Source organism: Mobula birostris, chromosome 26 (assembly GCF_030028105.1).
Source record: "Mobula birostris isolate sMobBir1 chromosome 26, sMobBir1.hap1, whole genome shotgun sequence".
Taxonomy (NCBI): domain Eukaryota; kingdom Metazoa; phylum Chordata; class Chondrichthyes; order Myliobatiformes; family Myliobatidae; genus Mobula; species Mobula birostris.
The window spans coordinates 32843644-32859431 of NC_092395.1; the positions used below are offsets into that span (position 1 = coordinate 32843644).

The 15788-nt window shown below is 36.2% G+C and overlaps 1 protein-coding gene across 2 annotated transcripts in view; it reads left to right on the plus strand.

Annotated features, from left to right (window-relative positions):
* arid3a (AT-rich interactive domain 3A) overlaps positions 1-15671 on the plus strand; it is a 98434-nt gene extending 82763 nt beyond the window's left edge. Inside the window, exons 6-7 of one of the 2 annotated variants that reach the window (XM_072244514.1) lie at positions 467-556; positions 6376-15671. In XM_072244514.1, the coding sequence (XP_072100615.1) occupies positions 467-556; positions 6376-6530 (245 nt within the window). In that variant the 3' untranslated portion in view covers positions 6531-15671. The remainder of the gene's footprint in view (positions 1-466; positions 557-6375) is intronic. The other variant, XM_072244515.1, reaches the window with a different exon arrangement.
* The last annotated feature ends 117 nt before the right edge of the window (positions 15672-15788 follow it).

The window sequence follows — 15788 nt, forward strand, 5'->3', positions numbered from 1 at the left end:
GAAGTTTAAATTTCTGGAGAGCAAAGAATTGGTTCTTTTATTGTTATTGAAAGAAAGAAAACTTCTATTGTTACATTCCTTTTGGCATCCTCCAAAGCACTTTTTCCAAGGTAGAATCTCTTTACGAGGTTTAACAAACACAAACATAACAAATAATGTGTTTAACTTGATTTTGAGGGTGTAGTTTGAGGGATTAATATTGGCATGGTATCCGGAATAATATCAATGGCATATTCTATGTTCCCAGAAGAAAATTAAGTGACGTATGTTTTATGTTCCCTGAAAGGCAATACCTTTGACAACACAGTGCTCCACCTTTACAGCACTGGAAGAGCACAACTAATATTTTTTTTTCCATTGAGGATCGTTTAGAGGATATTTATAATTTGGAATCATATAAGCCATATTTCTACACTGTTATTGCTTATATTCATTTTCCATATGTTTGCATTTCTCTCTTTTTCAGCAGACCGCCAGGAGTCAGCATTGAACCTCGCCACAAGTGGCATGAATAGTATCAGTATGTCAGTGGAGATCAATGGTGTTGTTTATACAGGTGAATATAAAGTTTCACTTTGAATTGAATTGACCTTATTTCTTACATCGTTGACATACATGAACAGTAAAAATCTTTACGTTACCTCTCCATCTAAATGTGCAGTGTGCAATCATAGTAACTTATTTATAATAAATAGAACAGTCAATGGTATATAGGAGTACACTCAAATCAGCATGAGTTCATCGGTCTGATGGCCTGGTGGAAGAAACTGTCCTGGAGCCTGTTGGTCTTGGCTTTTATGCTGCAGTACCGCTTCCTGGATGATGGCAGCGGGAATAGATTGTGGTTGGGGTGACTCAGGTCCCCAATGATCCTACTGGCCCTTTTTACACATCTGTCCTCGTAAATGTCCTGAATCATGGGAAGTTCACAACTACAGATGTGCTGGGCTGCCTGCACCACTCTCTGCAGAGTCCTGCAATTAAGGGAGGTACAGTTCCCATACCAGGCAGTGGTGCAGCCAGTCAGGATGCTCTCAATTGTGCCCATGTAGATAGTTCTTAGGATTTGGGGGCCCATACCAAACTTTCTCAACCGTCTGAAGTGAAAGAGGCACTGTTGTGCCTTTTTCACCACACAGCTGGTGTGTACAGACCACGAGGTCTTCGGTAATATAGATACCGAAGAACTTGAAGCTATTTACCCTCTCAACCTCAGATCCATTGTTGTCAATAGGGGTTAGCCTCTCTCCATTCCTCTTGTAATCCACAACCAGCTCCTTTGTTTTTGTGACATTGAAGGAGAGGTTGTTTTCTTGACACCACTGTGTCAGAGAGATGACTTTTCCCCTGTAGGCCACCTCATTATTGTTTGAGATAAGGCCAATCAATGTAGTGTCATCGGCAAATTTAATTAGCAGATTGGAGCTGTGGGTGCTGATACAGTCATGGGTATACAGGGAGTAAAGGAGGGGACTCAGTACGCAGCCCTGAGGGGCTCCTGTATTGAGAGTCAGAGGATTGGAGGTAGGGAGCCCACTCTTACAACCTGCTGGCAATTTGACAGGAAGTCCAGGATTCAGTTGCACAGGCAGAGTCAAGGCCGGAGCCACTGAGTTTCTTGTTGAGCTTGGCTGAACTGCAGTCCAAGAACTGCATTCTCACATAAGCATCCTTCTTCTCCAGATGTGTAAGGACGGTATGTAGACCAGTGGCTATTGCATCATCTGTCGATCGGTTGTGTTGGTGGGCAAATTGTAGGGGGTCCAGTTTGGGTGGTAGCAAGCTGCAGACGTAATCCTTGACCACCCTCTCAAAGCCTCTAATTTTAGACTCTCGTACTATGCGGAGCATCCTCTCCACATCTATTATATCTAGGCCTTTCAATATTCAATAGGTTTTAATGACACACTCCCCCCCCCCCACCCCACCATTCTTCTAACCTCCAGTGAGTCAGTGAGTATGGGTTCAGAGCCATCAAATGCTCCTCATAAGTTAACCCTTTTCTTTCCTGAAATTATTCTTGTGAACCTCCTCTGGACCCTCTCCAATGCCAGCACATCTTTACTTAGAAAAGGGGCCCAAAACTGCTCACAATACTTCAAGTGAAGTCTGACCAATGCCTTATAAAGCCTCAGCATTACGTCTTTGCTTTTATATTCTAGTCCTCTCAAAGTGACTGCTAACATTGCAATAGCCTTCCTTACCACAGACTCAACCTGCAAGTTAATCTTTAGGAAAGCCTGCATTCCCAAATCCCTTTGCACCTGATTTTTGAATAATCTCCCCATTTAGAAAACAGTGTACACCTTTATTCCTTCTACCAAAGTGTGTGGCCATATACTTCCCCACACTATATTAAATCTGCCTTTTCTTTGCCCATTCTCCTAATCTATTTAAGCCCTTCAGCAGTCTCCCTGCTTCCTCAGCGCTATCTGCTCCTCCAGTTATCTTGATGTTATCTGAAAACCCAGCCACAAATTCATCGATTTCATCATCCAAATCATTGACGTACTGTATAACGTGAAAAGAAGCGGTCCCAACATCAACCCCTGTGGAACACCACTCGTCACTGGCAGCCAACCATAAAAGGCCCTCTTTATTCCCACTCTTTGCCTCCTGCCAGTCATATTCTAACCATGCTTGTATCTTCCCTGTAATACCATTAGGAAAAAGTGGGATCTCCTAGTGGCCACCCATTCTAATTCCACTTCCCATTCCCATTCAGACATGTCCATCTGTGCTGTCATGATGAGGCCACACAAGGTTTGGAGGAGCAAACTCCATCCTGATGGCATGAACGTCAATTTCTCGAACTTCTGGTAATGACCCCCCCCCACCACCACCGCACGTTCCACATCCCCTTTTCCCTCTCTCACCATATCACCTTGCCTGCCCATAGTCTTCCTCTGCTGCTCCTCCCACTTTTTCTTTCTTCCATGGCCTTCTGTCCTGTCCTATTAGATTCTTCCTGCTCCAGCCCTGTATGTCTTTCACCAATCAACTTCCCAACTCTTTACTTCACCCCTCCCCCAACCCCCTCCAGGTTTCACCTATCACCTTTGTGTTTCTCCCTCCCCTTCCTTCCACCCTATAACTCTGATTCCTCATCTCTTTTTTTTTCTCTAGCCCTGCTGAAGAGTCTCAGTCCAAAACGTTGATTGTACTCTTTTCCATAGATGCTGCCTGGCCTGCTGAGTTCCTCCAGCAATTGGTGTGTATTGCTTGGATTTCCAGCATCTGCAGATTTTCTCTTGTTTGCCAGGGACTTTTACTTGTTTAGCAGCCTCACGTGTGGCACCTTGTCAGAGGCCTTCTGAAAACCCAAGTAAACAACATCCACTGACTCTCCTTTGTCTATCCTGCCGGTTATTTCCTCAATGAATTCTAACAGATTTATCAGACAGGATTTCTCCTTTAGGAAACCATGCTGTGGCCTATTTTATCATGTGCCTCCAAGTAACTCAACTCATCCTTAATAGTGGATTCCTATATTTTTCCAACCACTGAAGTCAAGCTAACTGTCCTATTTTTTTTCTGCCTCCCTCACTTCTTAAAAAGTTTGCAGTTTTCTAATCCTCCAGAGTCCAGAACTATCTCACAGTTCAAAGAAAATTTATTATCAAAGTTCATGTATGTCATATATACAACCCTGAGATTCATTTTCTTGCGGCATAGACAGTAAATCCTAGGTATACAATAGAATCAGTGAAAGACCGCACCCAACAGGACAAACAGCCAATGTGATAAAGACAATAAACTGTGCAAATTCGAAAGTCGAGAAAAAAGAAAGAAAGAAGCAAAAGCAATATATATCGAGAACATGAGATGATGATTCCTTGAAAGTGAGTCATTAGGTTGTGGGAACAGTTCAGTGATGGGGCAAGTGAAGTTGAGTAGTTATTCCCTTTGGTTCAGAGCCTGATGGTTGAGGGGTATTACGTGTTCCTGAACCTGGTGGTATGGGTCCTGAGACTTCAGTATCACCTTTGTGTTGGCAGCAGCAAGAAGAGAACATGATCTAGGTGGTGGAGGTGCCTGATGATGGATGCTGCAACAGCACTCCATATAGATGTGCTCAGTGGTGGGGAGGGCTTTGCCATGATGCAACCAGTCAATATACTCTTCACCACACATTTATTGAAGTTTGTTGGAAGTTTTAAATGAATCTTCACAAACTTCTGAGGAAGTGGAGGCACTGCCGTGCTTTCTTCATAATTGCACTTATGTGCTGGGCCCAGGACAGGTCCTCTGAAATGATAACACCGAGGAATTTAATTGCTGACCCTCTCCACCTCTGATTCCCCCGATGAGACTGGCTCATGGACCTTCAGTTTCCTCCTGAATTCAAAACTCAGGTCTTTGGTCTTGCTGACATTGAGTGACAGGTTGCTGTTGTGGCACCACTCAGCCAGATTTTCAATTTCCCTTCTATATGCTGATGCATTACCACTTTTGGTTTGGGCTATGACAGTAGTGTAATAAGCAAACTTGAATATGGCATTGGAGCTGTACTTTAGCCTCTCAGTCATAAGTATAAAGCAAATAGAGCAGGGAGCTAAGCACACAGCCTTGTGGTGCATCTGTGCGGATAGAGATTGTGGAGGAGATGTTGCCAATCTGAACTGACTGGGGTCTGCAAGTGAGGAAATTGAGGATTCATTTGCACAAGAAGGTATTGAGCCCGTGGTTTTGAAGCTTATTTATTATTTGAGAGGGAATGATAGTATTGAATGCTGAGCTGTAGTCTATAAAGAGCATTTTGATGTATGCAACTTTGCTGTCCAGATGTGCCAGGGTTGAGTTAAGAGCCAATAAAGTGGCATCTGTTGTGGACCTGTTGTGCTGTAGGCAAATTGGAGCGGATCCAAGTTACTTCTCAGGCAGGAGCTGATATATTCATCACCAACTTCTCAAGTATTTCATCACAGTGGATGTACAGTAAGTGCTATTGGACAATAGTCATTGAGGAAGGTTACCATGTTCTTCTTGGGTGCCGGTATAATTGAAGCCTGCTTGAAATAAGTGGATAAATCGGACTGATGAAGTGAGAGGTTAAAGATATTGGTGAACATTCCAGCCAGTTGATCAGCACAGGTCTTTAGTACTCGGCCAGGTACCCCATCTGGGCCAGGTGCTTTCTGTTAGGTTCCAGATTTCCAGAATCTAGTGATTCTTGAAAGACCATTACTAATGTCTCCACAATCACTTCAGCTACCCCTTTCAGCACCCTGTGGTGTAATCCATCTGGACCAGGTCACTTGTGTACTTTCAGACCTTGCAGTTTCCAAGCACCTTCTGCTTAGTAATTGTCTTGTCTAGAACTAGAGGGTACGGCTTCAGAATGAAGTAAAGTCTGTTTATGGCTGAAACAAAGAAAAATCTCTTCTCTAAAGGACTATATTTTTGGAGTTCCTATCTCTAGAGAACTGTGGACTTTGAATTCTTGACTATTCAAAGATGAGATTGGATATTTATTTAGTAACAGAATAGAATGTTAGGGAAATACTGTTGGAAAGTGGTAAGTTTGATCAATCATGATTGAATTGAATAGTACAGCAGGCCTGAGCAACCATCTGACCTTACCCTGTTCCTACTTCTTATAACCTTACACTCTGCATGTTATTTATTGTCTGGAATTTATCTGTATTATTAAATTTTATACTTGCATTCTCATTTTCCAAATCTGTAGCCTCTTAGTTTGATGTTACTAAGACTTTTGATATCATTTTTCTGATTTCAGAGCTCTGATCACTTGCATTAATAATAAATAACAGTAATTTAAGCACCAGATTCTGCATACTATTTGTAACCTTCCACCACTAGATACTTTTAAACTGTATTTTTTTTTTCTTGAGTCTACATAACTAAGCCATTTATTTGGACCCTTGATACATCATAGTTCTAAAACCACACTCGGGGAATGTATTTTATCAAAGATCTACGTATATTACTTTCATTGAATCAATCTTATCTGTGCCACTTAAATTGTTTCTAATAATTCATCCTGTAACAGCAAGACAAATTATATGCTTGTCACATCATGGGTTTTTGTACATTTTAATGGTTAAACATTGATTTTTTTTAAAAAAAAAGGTATTGGCTGTTACAGCTTTGCTTCTCATACAATTGGAATTAATCCCCTTTCTTGAATTATGTGCATTGGTAACTAGTATATTTACTACTTACAACTCCAAACTCTTCTTTGGTATTGTGATGACCATTAATGAGGACATAAGATTGGCCTAATGATTATATTTTCATTTATTTATTTTATATGACTGAAATATTAGAATTGAATCATGAAGTTTTGTGTTGTCTCCAGCATTTTGAAATGGCATGTTTAGTTATGCAAGTATTTTATTTTTCTTTAAATAGGTGTCCTGTTTGGTCAAGGACCTGGAGTATCTGGTGCATCCAGCACTAAAGGAAGTAACACCAAAAACAGCAATTCCCAAAGCATACCTGGTTTCCCTGTAACTCGTACATCTACATCCTCATCTTCACATACTTCAAAAAACTCTTCACCATGAAGCTGCATTTCTAACAATGCCAACATGAGCACAGTGCATCACCGCCAAACACTTTAAAAATTTCTCAGGCTTTTACCTCTCAAGGAAAATGAACTGTTATTCATCAGAGGCTTCATTAGAGTGGCTAAAACTAAGGGCCCACTGTTGACTATGTTCAGCTCTGCGTAAAACCTTTCCTGGGTTACCTCATGAATCCCGGGCAGCTATGTACTTCTAATACCTCAAGCATCTACTTAATCAAGAAGGCTGATTATCATTGGTTACATTTTTTTCCCTTTCAGCCATGCTCAGCTTTTAAAGAAAATATATGGATTTCCATGATGTGGTATTTTAATTGAGAATTATAAGTGAATATTAATATTTTTGAAGGAAAATCATATTTCAGCTACATTTATGATATTGCTTAGTACTTCAGTATGTTCATTTACTGCTGAACAGAAAAAGGATAAGCTTTTTCAATGTTTATCCACTTGTGTAAATCATTCTTGTACGTGTAGCAATATACAGACTTTTACAATGGTTCTGCATATTTATTATATACATTAATATATGTTTGAGTTTCACAACACAGGACCTTGTGGAGTTATCTTTAGATCATAAAGCAGCATTCCATGCTGTTCAAAGTCTAGTGCATTTGGGGTTAGGGGGGTGGAAACTGACAAATGTTAGCAGTAGTATTCATTAAGGTCCCTTTAATTCTGCCGGTAATATTTGCATAGGTCTCCAAGTGCTTACACTTCTCATTTCAATACTTCATTTTGAGTAATAGTCCAGCAATGCAGGGACTGCAGTCTGTTCAGTTACTTGTTAAGAGCTGATGTGCTACTCATTAAATTTCCTTGAAATGACAACTACATTCCCATTTTGACATCATAGCTGGCTTACCAATAATTCTGGAAGTTTTTTTAAAATTCCATTTTTATGCAGTTAACCCAAATTTCTGCTATAACAAATTTCTGTGAGGTCTTGTTTCAATCAAGAGAAAAGCTTTATTTAACCCACTAAATTAAATGGCTTTATTTTATAAATGCAATATCATAAACTATTTTTACACTGCTAAGAACATTACCTACAAGAGCTAACTTATGGCATTGATTTTAACATCCTCTTCTGATAGACCTCAGTGAAAATATCAATTGAGATAAACATGTACCAAAGACTTAACCGTCATAAAATATTTGTTTCTCTTGAATGAGATTGGATTTGCTTGGCATTGATCTTAAGAGAACTCCACTGCATTTACTGTAATATTTAATGTGGCATTTGAAGTCAAATATTTATACAGAATCAGCTTTGTTATGTTTATCTTGTGGAAAGTTTACTATTTTAGAATGTACATCACTTTTAAGGCAGATGTTAGAAAACTCTTCTGCTTGGTAGATAATCACAATTCAAGGATAGATATTTTTGCAGTGATTGTGAAGGCCAAACTTAAGTGTTATATATTCCATAAGAAGATACAATTAGTCAGTTTAGTTTTGTATTTATAGGTTTTCGATCAAATACTTTCAAAGCTATTGTTTGCTACATAGCTAGATTTTCATGTTCTAACTGTATACATTTACACTACCATTTATTCACATCATTTGTTAAACATGTTGCACTGACTGCATCATGCCTTGTTGACTTATCAGCATGCTGAAGTTAATCTATATCGCACTGATGATTGAAAAGCAAGGGTTGTTAAAGGCTAAATATTTCTGTTACAGTTTTACTGGATTTAAGTGATTGGAATTGATGGTGGGATGGTCATGATCTGGAACTATTGGAAGCCAATATCAGTTACTTAAATGGATAAGCAAGTGAATAGATGTAACACATTATAAAGCTGTTAATAGCATCGTCTATGGCTTGTCCTACAAAAATGTGCTTTATACTCATGATTTTTTGTTTTTTTTACAGTTTACAGAACAATTTTCTATTGTTCTGTTCTACCTCTGATTAATAGGTTGGATATAATTTACTTCGAAAATGAAATATAGATAGGGTTTTTATTGTCATTGGTAAAGGTTGCATGGCTTTTGAGTACAACATTTAAATGCAATGGTACAGTACCTCACTTAGCCTTCAGGATCCAAACTAGGAATAAAAGTACTGATTGAATCAGTTTGAAAAGAGGGTCATTATATGTTGCTCTGTCATTAGCCAAGCACCAATGACAGGATGTGATCTTGTTAACTGACATGAGTGATGTGGCCGTGTTCATCAAGTATCAGGACGCTTTTAGTGAGATTTTAAGTTTTGACTGTGTTTTGGTTTTTAGTACTTGTTGGTAAGTTCCTCCCTGAGCTATGAGCTTCCTGGTGGATCCATGTTCTGTAGATGGTGCTAAGTACTGTACCAACATATTGTATTTCACTTTGTTTCCAGTTGATTGACGACAAGGTTTTTTTATATGTTCCTGGGTAATATAAAAATGCTTAAACAAATTGCAACCAAGTGTAACTAAAAGCAGAGTAATTTTGTTTTTCCCCCTATCTCTGTCATTCATTTTCCCTTTTTAAGAAGCCATGTATCCTTGCTAATTTGTGATTGGTAATCATCATCATGAGCTATTGTGTATGCCGCCAGTACTGGCTATTTACTGGAATGTGGATGGTATTATTATTAAACCCAAATAATTTAGTCAGGGCAATGCAAACTAGTAATATACATGCTAATCAATCCTAATCTGGTGTACTAAACCCAGCTGTGGGACCCCTTTTATTTCTGCTCTAATTGGTCAGGTTGTGATAGTATTTCATAGTCTCTTTTTTCAAAGTTGTAAGCTTAAATGCTTCACAAGGCAGGGGTATTTCAGTTTGAACAAAAACCTACATTTACATAGGTTTTCATGTTTTGACACAAAGCACTTCATAATCTGTAATTTATTTTTGAAAATTGTTCACTTACCTGCAATCAAATATAACCGGTAATGTATGAATATTAAAATCCCTCAAATGATGAATGAGATAAATAATCTGCTGACCTCTTTGATAGTAATGAAGTAACGATTTCTGCGGCCCAAGGAGAACAGCTTGCTGTTGAAGTAGTGTTATGGGAAGTTTTCATTTCACAGCTGAACATGGTCTCAATTTAATGTTTCACTGGAAGGTGGTATATCTAACAAGGCAGCACTCTCACATTTGTACTGAAATGGCAGTTAATTTGCAAGTTCAAGTACCAAAATGTTGAATCCACTGTCAAAGCATCTCTTTCCAAGTACCATAGTTTTAGCTAGAGAAATGCCAAATGTTTATGAATTAAGAACTAAATATTGATCAAAATAATGATGGTTCAGATTAATATTCTTGAGGCAGTAATCCAAACTTTTTTTGGCATAAATTTCCAACATTCAGTGTGAATTCATTAAAAGCTGATTGTAGTGCTTAACACTGTTGGATGGAATTCCTTCCTGTAACATTTTCTCCAGTTAATGCAATCAAATAATGTAGCTGAATTTATTGATAATACTGTTGATTGAGATATATATAGAGAGAGAGATATAGCTTACTAAATTATCTTTTATACTCTGGCACTAAAATTAGATGCAGATAACTACCTCATCATCTTTCCAATAATTTAAAGTACAGACGTACAATAAATTCATTGAATGCATTACCAGTTTGCTGAGAAGAAAGAGCCTGAGGGCAGTTGTTTTGTCACAGTGAAGCTGCTTTTAGATTTTTCGAGGTATGAGAAAATAAGTGACTGGAAGGAGTAAAAGGCTGCAGTGATGGGGCTTTTTCTGTCCTTGGAATCTTGACCTTTTATATTGTAACATGATAACAGTAGGAAATAGTCTATTAAAGTTGCAATTTCCTGTCCCTCTATAATAACACTTTGCTACTCTAATTGCTGTGATAAAATGATAATTTATGTTCCGAAATATTGGCACAGGGAAGTTAAATTGGCATTTTAAAAAAAAGTCAATACATTGTCGTAGTTGACCCAGTGACCTCATCCTTTTGGGAGATGAGATGTATCCTCAGTTGTTGCTAGCAAATGTGATAGTTCATTTTTTTGTGTGGTGTCAAGTTGTGCCAGGTTGATTTGATTTTAGTGTGATTTAGTGCATGTACAGCACATCAGAAATAATAAATTATTTATCTGAATTGTATTTTGGCTTTTGTTTAGTTGAGATATATATTGTGAGATAGTGACATTTTAGACATGGTTCTGCTATGGGGTTTGATAGGTTTATATTGTTTTACTATTCTATGGAATGGAACTTAGCTCTATGCATAATCTACTTCCTAGTTGCCATTTTCAAATATTTGCCCCAACATTCCTGATAATTGAATAACTTTTTCTGAAGGTGTATGGTTCTTTCATATTTTCAACAAAATAAATCTGCATTCACCTACATATCTGAGAAAGGATTTGGTTCTGCTGCAAGATAATACATTTGACATTGTTATAGCTAGTAAAGTAGCTCAGATTTCATTTTGCAAAAATTACTAGTGAAAAATGTAAACTTGTTTAAAGCTTAAGAGTTTTACCCCCTTGATATCATAATCTTCCTGCTCTATAACCAATATAGACTATATAACCAGAGTGCAAGAGACAAAGGGACTCAGTGCCTTACACGAAGTATACCTCCATTCGTTCTATAGGAACATCACCATTAAAATACCAAGTTGCTGAAAACATGACTTTAGATTTTAGAATTGATGCTGATGAGATTTGAAGATTCAATTATCCTGAAAAGCATTGTTGTGGCTAATAGTTGTCAGTCTTAATAAGGGCAAAACCAATATTTGCTATCATGACATAAGCTTTAAACCTCAATATAGGTTAAATAGTGAACTGTATTGAGTTGCAAAATCTTTTTTTCTGATGATGCAATAAAAAACTGTCACGGATATACAATTTGGATAAAATAATCTTGTTGATAAAATGGAAAAGCTTAGGAACCAAAGGATCAGTGTGAGGATTTGCTTCTGAGAATCCATATTGCTAGAGAAATAGATTTCAAATAGGTGAATGAAATAACCTTATGGTTGCTAATAAAAGGTTTTAACCATATTAATAATGTTTCAACATCAACAATTTTGACTAAATGTCCATAAACCCTTTACGCGTTTATCATATCCCTTTGTTCCAACTTGCTCTGTATTATGCAATCACAACACGGTTTTTATAATCTGTTCATGCACTCAAAGGTGTAATATGGTGTTATAACTATATTTCTGAAACTTTTGGGGACTTTTTATTAAGACATATAAACATTAATCAGTATAAATGTTGTGACTTCAGAAATTGAAGAATTGTTCACATATAAACTCCTAGCTGTTTTAATCACTAAAGTCATTTGAATCAATGAAAATGACAAAAATTCAACTTACAAGGATCTCTGTGTTTGGATGCATAACATAAATAATTCACACCAGAAAACTATCAGTACTAATACTTAAGAATTTTAGAAAAGTCTTTATTGCCCACCAGATGCTGCCTGACTTGCTGAATTCCTCCAGCATTTTGTGTGTATATTGCTTAGAAAAAGCTTAGATTTGTTCCTTTGAGGAACTAATTGAGTAATTAAAGAGCAGTATCTAGCTATTGCTACCCATAAAGATCTGAATGTCCATGCTGTGTGCTTAGTTGATAGATCTCAGTTGGCAAAGTTGGGATGTGTTATTTCACGTGAGCATCTTGAACATTAAGTTTCTGCTTCTAGATATGGTCTTTGTACTACTATTCACATATTCTTGCTTTCAGGATAGGGGTGCTATCCTGAAGAGGATTTGGGATAAAAGTAATGAGAGGATAAGAAAATCATATTGCTAACAACTGCAGTTTTTCTCATTGAATTGCATTCTTGTAGGTGGTTTCTTCCTTTATTATTTAAAAACAATTTCCCAGTTGATGTAACGATGTGACTTATGGGAGCTCTTTGCTGCTTATAGAACTATACCCAAATATATTACTAATCTATGAATTAAATTTGTTTTGAAAATGATAAACTTGAAAAAGCCAACAGTAAGTTTTCAAAGCCGGAGTACAGTACAAGTAAATTAGATTTTTTGATAAATATGTTCAGGGTTTGAGTGTTTATTTAGCTCGGACAATGGCTTACAGACCTGGGGATCCCTGTCTCTAAGCATTGCTGATAGGAATGGCTGATTAATTTGTGGTTGTATTTTAAGTGACCTTAAAAATCCAGTGCATTTGGGATTCTGAGTTTTAAATATTATTGGTTACAATGGCAGTAGAAAATGAATTGAGTGACAGCAGGAGCGATTAATGTGTCAGAGTTTCTTTTACTATTAGCACAACATATCCCATGGATGTCTATTATTTTTTAATGACACAATTTGAAAACAATATCGACATGGCTGTTTTGGAATCCACAGCTATAAACATTATTAGCTTTTGAAGGTTGAAATTCCTTATTGACTTTTCTTTCATTTAGCCTTTGCACTGTAATGGTTGAATTAGGAGTCTTCTGAATGCAGAAGAAAAGCCTTCTTCATTCTAAACCTGAATGGTGATGGTGGTCTGGATGAATATTTTGGCTTTTAAAGTATACTGGTTTGGAAAACTTTTCCATAGGTTTGCACTGGTCTTTTGTTGGTATTTAATAGTAGAATTATGCTCTGGCAGTAACATTTATGTACTTCTAATTGGTAATTTAGTCAGGTGTTCCATTATGAGACAAGAGATTCAGATTGGAATTCAGCTACTTTAATTTGCCTCAATCAGTAAATTTGATATCTGCAAATAGCTGTTCGGCAGAATAATTTATAATCTGTATGGCATAATTATGCAACAAACTGAACTAGCATCAGTAAAATGAAATGTTCACTTTTGGGCTGATTGCAACCTGAATCTCACATTAAGAATATAGATAGAAAATAAAGTTGCAAAGGGAGCAAAGTTCAAATCTCTTGGCCAGACAACCTTTAATTTGCTTCTGATGTTTTATAAAATGTTGCAATCCTCAGAAAATATATGAATCCTAAATTTTATTATGAAATGTTTAGAGTCACAGAACTCTTTAGCATAACATCATCAGTATGTTGAATGTTTTTTACAAATAATAATAGTTTGTTTTTATTTGTCCATTATTTAAGTGGTTTCACCTTTTTCAGTAATCCTTCACATTTGCGTATGCTGATTTATATACATCCAAATGATTTGCAACACTGGCAAAGAATTGTTAAAATTATCTCTGCATACTATTGGAGGCAGTAAATGGACAGAAATGGAAGCATCAGTTCACTTTAATTTGCATTACAAATTGGTTGGAGAGGGTGTAATTACAAATCCAGAATTTATTTTAGAAATGTTTTTTGATTTTAACTCGAATAGTTTCTACGCAAAAGAGCCAAAAATTATAAAAAAGTAAAAGCTTGCAGACATTGAAATTAAGCCTAAAATACTACAAATAAAATGTTGATCAAAGATATGTTCAGTGTAGTCCTATATCAAAACAAAGTCTGATAAAGGCTGTTCTTTATTGCCAGTATTTTCTGAAATGTAAATTACCTCCTTTTCTATCTACTTGCATAAGATGTTCAGTAAGGGCAGTGCGTAATGAGTTGGCAAGTCGACCTTAAACAAGTAGGTTAAAGCTCACCTGTCCATGAAGGTTACTTCAGGCATATATCTCTAGCAAGTCTTTGTAGATTTACTTAATGTATCTTAACAGATTTTGGCAGGTATGCCTCACACAACACTTGAAATGTTTACCTGTACTGTATTAAGCTGTTTTCCATCTTGAAACTGTATGTAAGAGAGTTATGCAGATTATTTTGATTATTGTCTAAATATTAACCCATTTGCTTGAATATTTTTTCCAGTATGTGATGCAATGCCATTACTACAAGTTGAAGGTTTTTAGATATTATTATTTTAATCATTGAATTTAAATATTCAAAAACTAGTTTTGCTTTTCATGTTTGGTTCATAATCTATTAATTTTATTAAGGATGATAATTGCTGTATACCAAAGACACAAACACACACTTTAAAGAAAGCAAAAGCACTATAGAACATACAGCTTTGATATTGTCCAATTGTCCTTGCTGTGTACATGCTAATGATTAATGCTATATTGATAGAAAATTGATAGAATTAGAATTAATAATGACTATTAAATATATACTTTTGTGTCAATGTGCTGTTTACAATCTAGTGCTGAATATTAGAAACTGGATTGTGATTCTCAGGGGTTTTTGAAAACATTAACTGCTGTATATCTTTCAGTGATTGTAGAAATCAAGTATTGTGCAAGCTTATCTTACCTCATGTTCTTTTTCCCCTCAATTTTGAATCATACTTTGACCTATTTGTGGGAGCCTATTTTAATTTGTGACTAGGCAAATGAGAAATTTCTGCCAAATGATGTGGAAAATGTGAGCTAAACAAACCACCAGCCTCTAATCTAGTATTAAATGACAAGTAGACATTTCCAATTGATGACCTATTGTCACACATGTACAGTTGAATAGTTTATTTCTATTTTTTAAATGAAAATGTAATGCCACTACATAAACAAAAAAAAATGCTCCTTATTGTAAGTGTTTTACTCCACATAAAAAATATAAATGAATATAATTGGGTTATTGAAAAACATATTAGTAAATAGTCTGAATGAAATATTTCAAAATGGAAATAGATTTTGAACATGTATTACTGTAATGCAAAAAGGTGTGTCCCTTGCAAATGTAAATTGAAAAAATATAAAAATGAAATACAGTAATAAGAGACACATTAATAGAAACATTTTTTCCCTGTGATGAAAACATGAAGACAGACATCAAAAATAAGCTTCCACAAACAGTTTCCAGTTTTATTTTGTGCTATGATTATTACCATAGTTTTTATTTTCATTGTTAAAAATACTGAATATTATGAATTTGTTTTAAAGTGTCACTTATTCTAACGGGTTAGAACAGGAAAGTAACTTTCCCAACTCAGGAAAACCACTTATGCAATGATTCATCTATAAAAATGTGATTTTTATCTCTTTTCATCCACAGCCTTGTTTTGTGTTCACGTTTCTCAATTGTACTGGTGTTATGTGACTTATACTACTAGTGGTTTACATTTTGTAACTATGACAACTTATATTTAACCCTCTGGATATTTAAAAGGAAAAAATGCAGATGTAAAATTGGCTGAATATTGATAATAAATTTAAAAGTTCTGACTTTTACTGGTTTTAATCTTTTGTGAAAGTGTAGCTTGTTACGGCATCGTGCATTTTTTTTAGAGAGGTTAGTAAGCTTAAGCACCCACACTCAGATTTAATTAATAAAACTGTTTGTTAGT